The 10,525-nt window shown below is 59.7% G+C and overlaps 2 protein-coding genes across 2 annotated transcripts; one reads left to right on the forward strand and one right to left on the reverse strand.

Annotated features, from left to right (window-relative positions):
* Nucleotides 1–423: 423 nt before the first annotated feature.
* On the reverse strand, nt 424–2,351 carry LOC121856137 (basic proline-rich protein-like). Its single transcript, XM_042351453.1, is given in 4 exon segments — nt 424–861; nt 863–1,891; nt 1,894–2,034; nt 2,328–2,351. Coding segments are annotated over 4 exon segments (1,632 nt in total).
* A 1,329-nt stretch (nt 2,352–3,680) lies between these two features.
* On the forward strand, nt 3,681–4,364 carry LOC121856138 (putative uncharacterized protein FLJ46204). The gene has a single exon (XM_042351454.1). The coding sequence runs from the start codon at nt 3,681–3,683 to the stop codon at nt 4,362–4,364; it is 684 nt and encodes a 227-aa protein (XP_042207388.1).
* Nucleotides 4,365–10,525: the final 6,161 nt, after the last annotated feature.

The following is a 10,525-nucleotide window of genomic DNA, read 5'->3' on the forward strand; positions in this document are numbered from 1 at the left end:
ATTTTCATACTTCATTAAATCCTTCTGTCTATCTGTTTTCGTGTCTTTCTGTCTCACTCTCTTATTTAATTCATCGTCATCACCATCGCCATCGTCATCATCATCATCATCGTCATCATCATCAACTCATCATTGTCATCATCATCGTCATCATCATCATCATCATCATCATCGTCAACCTCGTCATCATCATCAGCATCGTCATCATCATCGTCATCATCATCATCGTCATCATCGTCATCATCATCATCATCATGTAACACAGACAGACGCACAGACTTCATTACCATTTCATCCCCATGATCACCATCGTCCTTTCAAAACACACACACACACACACACACACACACACACACACACACACACACACACACACACACACATACGACATCATCAAAGCCTCACATGAAACGGCATTTTGGATTATCCTGGCGGGTGCTCGGGTCCTGGTGGTGCCCTGGGTCCTGGTGGGTGCTCCGGGTCTGGTGGGTGCCCCGGGTCTGGTGGGTGGTCTGGTGGGTGCCCGGGTCTGGTGGGTGCCCTGGGTCTGGTGCCCGGGTCCTGGTGGGTGCCGGGTCCTGGTGCCCCGGGTCCTGGTGGGTGCCCAGGTCTGGTGGGTGCCCTGGGTCCTGGTGGGTGCCCGGGTCCTGGTGGGTGCCCCAGGTCCTGGTGGGTGCTCCGGGTCCTGGTGGGTGCCCCGGGTCTGGTGGTGCCCGGGTCTGGTGGGTGCTCCGGGTCTGGTGGGTGCCCGGGTCTGGTGGGTGCCAGGTCCTGGTGGGTGCTCCGGGTCCTGGTGGGTGCCCCGGGTCTGGTGGGTGCCCCGGGTCTGGTGGGTGCCCCAGGTCCTGGTGGGTGCCCAGGTCCTGGTGGGTGCCCCGGGTCTGGCAGGTGCTCCGGGTCCTGGCGGGTGCCCGGGTCCTGGGTGGGTGCCCGGGTCTGGTGGGTGCCCCGGGTCTGGTGGGTGCCCCGGGTCCTGGTGGTGCCCCAGGTCTGGTGGGTGCCCTGGGTCTGGTGGGTGCCCTGGGTCTGGTGGGTGCCCCGGGTCTGGTGGGTGCCCAGGTCTGGTGGGTGCCCAGGTCCTGGTGGGTGCCCCGGGTCCTGGTGGTGCCCGGGTCCTGGTGGGTGCCCTGGGTCTGGTGGGTGCCCTGGGTCCTGGTGGGTGCCCAGGTCCTGGTGGGTGCCCTGGTCTGGTGGGTGCCCTGGGTCCTGGTAGGTGCCCCGGGTCCTGGTGGGTGCCCCGGGTCCTGGTGGGTGCCCCGGGTCCTGGTGGGTGCCAGGTCCTGGTGGTGCCCCGGGTCCTGGTGGGTGCCCGGGTCTGGTGGGTGCCCGGGTCCTGGTGTGCCCGGGTCCTGGTGGGTGCTGGGTCCTGGTGGGTGCCCTGGGTCTGGTGGTGCTCCGGGTCCTGGTGGGTGCCCGGGTCCTGGTGGGTGCCCGGGTCGGTGGTGCCGGTCTGGGTGCCCCGGTCCTGGTGGGTGCCCTGGGTCCTGGTGGGTGCCCTGGGTCTGGTGGGTGCCCGGGTCTGGTGGTGCCCCGGGTCCTGGCAGGTGCCCTGGGTCCTGGTGGGTGCCGGGTCTGGTGGGGCCCCGGTGGTGGGTGCCCAGGTCTGGTGGGTGCCCCGGGTCCTGGTGGGTGCCCGGGTCCCAGTGGGTGCCCCAGGTCTGGTGGGTGCCCCGGGTCCTGGTGGGTGCCCTGGGTCCTGGTGGGTGCCCGGTCCTGGTGGGTGCCCCGGTCCTGGTGGGTGCCCGGGTCTGGCGGTGCCCGGGTCTGGTGGGTGCCCGGGTCCTGGTGGTGCCCAGGTCCTGGTGGGTGCCCGGGTCCTGGTGGGTGCCCCGGGTCCTGGTGGGTGCCCCGGGTCTGGTGGGTGCCCTGGGTCTGGTGGGTGCCCGGGTCTGGTGGGTGCCCAGGTCCTGGTGGGGCCCTGGGTCCTGGTGGGTGCCCCGGGTCTGGCAGGTGCCCTGGGTCCTGGTGGGTGCCCCGGTCCTGGCGGTGCCCTGGGTCTGGTGGTGCCCCGGGTCCTGGTGGGTGCCCTGGGTCCTGGTGGGTGCCCCGGGTCCTCAATTAGTGACTTCCAATTTCCGGCGCTCGCAGCCTCGTCTCATAAACCAATGCCCAAACACTCTTGCATAGTAAGAAGATTCCTGCGTGTCCGACTGTGTGTGTGTGTGGGGGGTGAAACTATTACCTTTTTCTTTGTTTTTTTATTCTGTGTTGGTTTCATTACTCTCTCTCTCTCTCTCTCTCTCTCTCTCTCTCTCTCTCTCTCTCTCTCGCCGTCTGAAGGTTTACCTGCCGAGGTGGACAGGATATCCCCACAAGCCAGGGCTCACAAGCGCGCCCCTCCCACCTGGCATCCCACGCCTTACCGCCAACCCAGACGACTCGTGGCCCCACGCCTCCTCTCTTCTGCCCTCCCGCCCACCCCTTCTCCCTCGCTTATCCTCCCACGCCTCCCTCCTGTTCTCTCACTCCTACTACTGGTCCAGCCACACACACACACCAGCGCAGCCCACACACGCCTTCCGCTTGCTTGCCGACCCGACACACCTAAATCCCTCCCCCACGCGCACACACACACACACACACACACACACACACACACACACACACACACCTCCGCCGACTCAAGTCCCTCGGAGTTCCTGCAAGAGCTCCTCAGTGTTTACTCAACATTCATACGTCCCAAGCTCACCTATGCCTCCCCTACCTGGTCTGCCTCCCTAAATGCCACACAACGTGCCTCCCCTACCTGGTCTTCCTCCCTAAATGCCACACAACGTAAACACCTAGAAAAAGTGCAAAAGAGGGCATGCAAGATTATTCTCTCCCCTTCCTACTCCACATATCAAGAAGCGCTCAACACACTGACCCTCTCGGCTCTCTCTGACCATCACCACGACCTCATCTGCAAATTTGGTGAGAAGCTTCTGCACCATCCTCGACACCGGCTCCTACTACCACCTGAGATCCCTAGCCAGAGGAATTGCTGTTCGACACCACAACCGCATCCAGCCCATACGAGCACGGACTGATCGCTATAAGAACAACCCAGTCCCAACCATTGTAAAGTTATCAATAACTTGTAATCAACCAGTGTATTCACTCCCAGTAAATACTACTTCTTGCACTGTCACTATGTTGAAATGCCCTGTAGTCTAGCTTCTCCCCACCTAGTTATTATATATCATATTTGTATCACTTATGTTACTTATATTTGTAAATCAAGAGCCATCCCCAATTATGTAACTGTATATTTTCAGCCTTCCGGCTGCCATGCTCTTTCAATAAACCGTTAATTATTAATATTATTATTATTATTATTATTATTATTATTATTATTATTATTATTATTATTATTACACCAGGAATTATCCGATCATGCCTACACACGCCTACGCATGACGCCTAGACGCACAAGCACACGCGTACACGCGCCTACACATGTCTACACGCGGCAACACACGTCTACACACGAACACACACGTCTACACACACCTACACAAGATTCCTGCGGCTACACACGCCTACACATGACGCCTACACGCGCCAACACACACCTGCACACGCCTACACACTGCTGCACACGCCTACACACACCTACACACGTCTACACATAACGCCTACACACGTCTATACATGACGTACGCAGCCTTACACACGTCTACACATCTACACACGTCTACATGCTTACACGTCTACATGCCTACACGTCTACGCCTACACGTCTACACACCTACGTCTACACATGCCTACGTCTACACACACACGCCTACACACGTCTACATGCCTACACACGTCTACACATGCCTACACACGTCTACACATGCCTACACACGTCTACACACATGCCTACACGTCTACACGCCTACACACGTCTACATGCCTACACACGTCTACACACATGCCTACACATGCCTACACACGTCTACACATGCCTACACGTCTACACATGCCTACATGCTACACGTCTACACATGCCACACGTCTACACATGCCTACACGCGTCTACACGCGCCTACACGTCTACACATGCCTACACGTCTACACGCCTACACACGTCTACACATGCCTACACACGTCTACACATGCCTACACGTCTACACATGCCTACACACGTCTGCGCCACACGTCTACATGCCTACACACGTCTACACGCCTACACACGTCACATGCCTACACATGCCTACACACGTCTACACATGCCTACACACGTCTACACATGCCTACACATGCCTACACACGTCTACACATGCCTACACACGTCTACACAACCATCATGTCTACACGTCTACACATCACTCTACACGCCTACACGTCTCCTCCACCCTGACCTTATCTCTGGCCTACTTCCTACAAGACTTGTCTGAGATGATAGTCTTACACACACACACACACACACACACACACAACACACACAACACACACACACACACACACACACACACACACACACACACACACACACCTTGACCTTACACTTTTGTCCTCACTTATCCCTTACTCCCCCACAAAGGTCTAGCCCTCCCCTCCTCCCCTTCCCTTCTTCTCTCCCCTAAACTGTTTCTCCCCCTCCGTAGTCAAGTCAGTCTCCCCCACCCCCCCCACCAGTCTTGACTGCTAATCTCCCCCTCCCTCCCTCCCCTCCCCTCCCTCACACCTTTCCCTACCCCACATGTGCCACTCTTCCCTAAATCTATCTATCCTATCTATCCTATATTATCCTAACTTCACAATAAGGAGGAGGGAGGAAAAAAGAAAGGAGGAGGAGGAGGAGGAGGAGGGAGGAGGAGGAGGAGGAGGAGGAAGAAGAGGAGGAAAACAGCTGTGAAAGAAGAAAAAGAAGAAGGTTAGCACCGAGTCAAGGAGCTGCTCTCAAAGGCTAATAATAATTGATACTTGAAGCTCAACCTGCAGACAGCAGACCTTAAAGACCTGCTGACATCCTGACCTGTTGGCTGACATCCTGATATGTGGTTGACATCCCTGACTTGCTGGCTGACATCCCTGGCCTGCTGGGTGTAGTGGCTGACATCCCTGACCTACTGGCTGACATCCCTGACCTACTGGCTGACATCCCTGGCCTGCTGGGTGTGAGCTGACATCCCTGACCTACTGGCTGACATCCCTGACCTACTGGCTGACATCCCTGACCTACTGTGACATCCCTGACCTACTGGCTGACATCCTGACCCTGGCTGACATCCCTGGCCTGCTGGGTGTAGTGGCTGACATCCTGACCTACTGGCTGACATCCCTGATCTACTGGCTGACATCCCTGGCCTGCTGGGTGTAGTGGCTGACATCCCTGACCTACTGGCTGACATCCCTGGCCTGCTGGGTGTAGTGGCTGACATCCCTGACCTACTGGCTGACATCCTTGGCCTGTCAATTGTAAAAGTTCACCTGCAAGTCATCACCACATCAACACCTCTCTCTCTCTCTCTCTCTCTCTCCTCCTACTGACAGGCCTGGCACTTGACATTATTAGGGACCTGCCACATTTACCATAGATAAATTGTACCGGGAATCCCCCACACCTCATCATTGTCACTTTATGTAACTTGCTGACAAAACCATGACCCTTCAGCCTTTGCCTTTAATGCATGAGTCATAAAGGCAAGCATGAATCCATGCTTCCCAGTTGGGCGCTGTAAACGCTTCTGCGCTTCACCTTGCACAGGATGTAAGGGGTGCCCAATAAACTAGCCTCTCGTGGGCAATCTGTAAATCTCTCTCTCTCTCTCTCTCTCTCTCTCTCTTTCTCTCCTATATGGACACTATATTATCTACAGTTATAATAAAGAACATAAGTTATTTACCTGATTTAAATGTGTGTGTGTGTGTGTGTGTGTGTGTGTGTGTGTGTGTGTGTGTGTGTGTGTGTGTGTGTGTGTGTGTGTGTGTGTGTGTGTGTGTGTGTGTGTGTGTGTGTGTGTGTGTGTGTGTGTGTGTGTGTGTGTGTGTGTGTGTGTGAAATGGATGGATGGATGATAGGCTGGATTAATGGATGGATGGATGGATGGATGATAGGCTGGATTAATGGATGGATTAATGGATTGGATGGATTGTGGTAAGATGGATGGATGGGGTCCTGGGAACAGGGGAGGGGGTGGGGAGGGAGAGGGAGGGAGGTAAGGAGGAGGGAAGAGGGGAGGAATTGACCCATCATAACTTGACTGGAGGTAATCTTGCTTAGGGAGGAGGAGGAGGAAGAAGAAGAAGAGGAAGAAGAGGAGGAGGAGGAAGAAGAAGAGGAGGAGGAGGAGGAGGAGGAGGAGGAGGGTGGGTGAGATGCTCCTTACCTGCGCCCACTTCTCGTGTAGTAATGAGGTAACAATGTACTCACCTGGTTACCATTACCTAAAACATAACCTCCAAAATATCTTAACATTTACTCAAGAAATAAAACAGCTCGATATTATCCTCCCACATATTTAACACATATTGAACACGTTATATTTCACCTGGTGTTAAATGATAATCAAATTGTTATGTTGCTTTTGGAGGTTGAGTCAAGAACTGAGGCAACATTCTAACACCAATACTTAGCGGGATAATATATCTTACCAACTATTTGAGAATCTAGACCCTAGGGAGAGAGGCAGAGAGGGAGGTAGGGTAACAGGCAGGGAGGGAGGTAGGGAGAGAGGCAGAGAGGGAGGTAGGGGTACAGGCAGGAGGGAGGTAAGGAGAGAGGAGGAGGGGAGGTAAGGAGAGAGGCAGGGGGGGAGATAAGGAGAGAGGCAGGGAGGAGGTAGGGTAACAGGCAGGAGGGAGGTAAGGAGAGAGGCAGGGGGGGAGGTAGGGAGAGAGGCAGGAGGAGATAAGGAGAGAGGGAGGGAGGTAGGGTAACAGGGGAGGGAGGTAGGGGAAGAGAGGCAGGGAGGGGAGGGGAGGGGAGGTAGGGGAGAGAGGCAGGGAGGGAGGTAGGGAGAGAGGCAGGGGAGGGAGGTAGGGGTAACAGGAGGAGGGAGGGGGGAGAGGCAGGGAGGGAGGTAGGGTAACAGGAAGGGAGGGGAGGGGAGAGAGACAGGGAGGGGAGGAGAGAGGCAGGGGAGGGAGGGGGTAACAGGCAGGGGAGGGAGGTAGGGAGAGAGGCAGGGAGGGAGGTAGGGAGAGAGGCAGGAGGGGAGGTGAGGAGAGGCAGGGAGGGAGGTAGGGAGAGGTAGGGGAGAGAGGCAGGGAGGAGGCAGGGAGGGAGTAGGGGTAACAGGCAGGGGAGGGAGGTAGGGGAGAGAGGCAGGGAGGGGAGGCAGGAGGGGAGGTAGGGGAGAGAGGCAGGAGGGAGGAAGGAGAGAGGCAGGGAGGGAGGTAGGTAACAGGCAGGGAGGAGGTAGGGAGAGAGGCAGGAGGGAGGAGGGAGGAGGGAGGAGAGGCAGGGAGGGAGGTAGGAGAGAGGGGAGGGGAGGAGGTAGGGTAACAGGCAGGAGGGAGGTGGGGAGAGGCAGGGGAGGAGGTGAGGGTAACAGGAAGGAGGGAGGTAGGGAGAGAGACAGAGGGAGGTAGGGAGAGAGGCAGGAGGGGAGGTGCAACAGGCAGGAGGGGAGGGAGGTAGGGGAGAGAGGCAGGGAGGGGAGGAGGGGGAGAGAGAGGCAGGGGAGGGAGGTGGGGAGAGAGGCAGGGAGGGAGGGGTAAGGGAGAGAGAGGCAGGGAGGGGAGGTAGGGAGAGAGGCAGGGAGGGAGGTGGGAGTAACAGGCAGGGGAGGGAGGTAGGGAGGGCAGGGAGGAGGTGGGGAGGGGGGAGGAGGTGGGGAGAGGGGCAGGGAGGGAGGTAGGGAGAGAGGCAGGGAGGAGGTGGGGTAACAGGCAGGGAGGGAGGGTGGGGAGGAGGGGAGGGGAGGAGTGGGAGGAAGGAGGGAGAGGTAGGGGAGAGAGACAGGGAGGGGAGGTAGGGAGAAAGAGAGAGCAGGGAGGGAGTCAGACATGAGGCGGGAGGGGAGGAGGTGGGGAAGAGAGCAGGGAGGGAGGAGGTAAGGGAGGAGGAGCAGGGAGGAGGTAGGGAGGAGCAGGGGAGGGGAGGAGTGGGGAGAAGGAGGAAGGGGGAGGGAGGTGAGATGGCTGAGAGCAGGGGAGGGAGGTAGGGTTAACAGGCAGGGGAGGGGAGGTAGGGGGGAGGAGAGAGCAGGGGAGGGAGGTGGGGAGAGAGCAGGGGAGGGAGGAGTGGAGGGAGAGAACAGGGGAGGGAGGAGTAGGGAGAGAGACAGGGGAGGGAGGTAAGGAAAGAGACAGAAAGGGGAGGGGGAGTGGGGAGGGGAGGAGGGAGGGGAGGTAGGTAACAGGCAGGGGAGAGTAGAGAGAGGCAGGGGAGGAGGCAGGGAGGGAGAGTGGGGAGAGGCAGGGAGGAGAGGGGAGGGAAGTGAGGGAGGAGGCAGGGAAGGAAGTAGAGGAAGAAGACAGGGGAAGGCCAGGAGAGAGAGGGAAGGAAGGTAGAGAAAGACAGGGAAGGAGATGAGTGGGCTTAGAGAGGAAGGTGGGGAGGCTAACAGGAGGGACGTGAGAATGAGGTGAAGGGGTGAAGAGAAGGAAGGAGGAGTGTAGAGAGAAACAGGGGAGAGGAAGGTAGGGGAGATTAACAAGCAGGGAGGAGGTGGGGAGTGGCAGGCAGGGAGGGAGAGTGGGAGTGGCAAGCAGGGAAGGAGAGTAAGGAGGAGGCAGGGGAGGGAGAGTAGGGTAACAGGCAGGGGAGGGAGGTAGGGAGAGGGGAGGAGGAGCAGGGGAGGGGAGAGCAGGGGAGGGAGGTCAGGTGGGACCAGGCAGGGGGAGGGAGGAGTGGGGAGAGAGGGCAGGGGAGGGGCAGGGGGGAGGGGGAGGAGTGGGGAGAGGGGGCAGGGGAGGGGAGGGTGGGGGTGGGGAATTGGAGCAGGGGAGGGGGAGACAGGTAGAGATGTGGGCAGGGGAGGGTAAGGGGAGAGGAGAAGAGGAGTAGGGAGAGAAGGGCAGGGAGGGAGTGTGAAAGAGGCAGGGGGGAGGGAGAGTAGGAGTGGAGACAGGCAGGGGAGGGAGGAGTAGGAGTAGCAGGAGGGGGAAGAAGAGGGAGGTGGGGAGAGGGGCAGGGGAGGGAGGTGGGGAGATGTGGGCAGGGGGGGAGGGTGGGGAGGAGGGCAGGGAGGGAGGGGTAGGGAAGAGGCAGAGAGTGGAGAGAGGCAGGAGGAGGTGTAACAGGCAGGAGGAGGGAGGGAGGAGAGGCAGGGGAGAGGGAGGTGGGGAGAGAGGCAGGGGAGGAAGGTAGAGATGGCAGGCAGGAGGGAGGTGAGGGAAGAGCAGGGGAGGGAGGTGGGGGAGGGAGTAGGGGAGGGAGGGAGAGTGGGAGGTAGGGAGAAGGAGGCAGGGGGAGGAAAAGGAAGGAGAGACAGGGGGAGGAGAGGCAGGGGGAGAGAGAGAGGGCAGGAAGGGAGGAACAGGGGGAGGGAGGAACAGGGGGAGGGGGAGAGACAGGGGAGGGAGAGACAGGGGAGGAGAGGCAAGGAGGGAGGGAGGGAGGAGGAGGAGGGGAGGGGAGTGAGGGGGGCAGGGGAGGGAGGAGCCAGGGGAGGGGAGGAGGAGGGGAGGGGAGAGACAGGGGAGGGGGAGGAGGCAGGGGAGGGAGAGGTGGGAGGGGGAGGAGGGGGAGGAGGAGAGAGGGGGAGGGAGAGGCAGGGAGGGGAGCAGGGGAGGGAGAGCAGGGGGAGAGAGGGGGGAGACAGGGGGAGGGGGGGAGAGACAGGGGGGGGAGGGAGGGGGCAGGGGGGGGAGGGAGAGGTGGGGAGAGGGAGGATGGAGGGGAGGGAGAGTGGGGAGGAGAGGGATAGACAGGGAGGAGAGCAGGGGAGGGAGAGCCAGAGGAGGGGAAGGGAGACAGGGAGGGAGGAGAGACAGGGAGGGGGAGGCAGGGGGAGGGAGAGGAGGGGAGGGAGAGACCTGGGGGAGGGAGCAAGGGGAGGGAGAGGGCAGGGGAGGGAGAGACAGGGGGAGGGAGAGACAGGGGGAGAGAGGCAGGGGAGGGAGGAGCAGGGAGGAGAGAATTGGAGAGGGAGAGACAGGGAGGGAGGAGCAGGGGAGGGGAGAGGCATGGGAGGGAGATGGGGGAGGGGGAGACAGGGAGGAGAGATAGAGGGAGGGAGACAGGGGAGGGAGGACAGGGAGGAGGAGGGAGAGCAGGGGAGGGAGAGACTGGGGGAGGGAGAGCAGGGGAGGGGGAAGGAGGGAGCAGGGGAGGGAGGGAGCAGGAGGGGGGGAGGGCAGGGAGGAGGGAGCCAGGGGAGGGAGAGGAGCAGGGAGGGGAGAGACAGGGGAGGGAGAGAGGCCAGGGGGGAGGGAGAGCCAGGGAGGGAGGGCAGGGGAGGAGAGCCAGGGAGGGAGGAGGCTGGGGAGGGAGCCAGCAGGGGGAGGGAGGGGAGGGGGGGAGGGAGTGGGGAGGGAGAGAGGTGGGGAGGGAGAATCAGGGGGGAGGCAGGGGAGGGAGAAGCAGGGGGAGAGGCAAGGGAGGAGGGCAGGGGATGGAGAGGCAGGAGGGAGGGGGAGCAGGGGGAGGGAGGGGCAGGGGGAGGAG

The sequence above is a fragment of the Homarus americanus genome, unplaced genomic scaffold (genome assembly GCF_018991925.1).
Source record: "Homarus americanus isolate GMGI-L3 unplaced genomic scaffold, GMGI_Hamer_2.0 scaffold19554, whole genome shotgun sequence".
Taxonomy (NCBI): Eukaryota; Metazoa; Arthropoda; class Malacostraca; order Decapoda; family Nephropidae; genus Homarus; species Homarus americanus.

Excerpts from the sequence above, each read along its gene's own strand:
- LOC121856138 (XM_042351454.1), top strand. The coding sequence starts at position 3,681 with ATGCTTACACGTCTACATGCCTACACGTCTACGCCTACACGTCTACAC.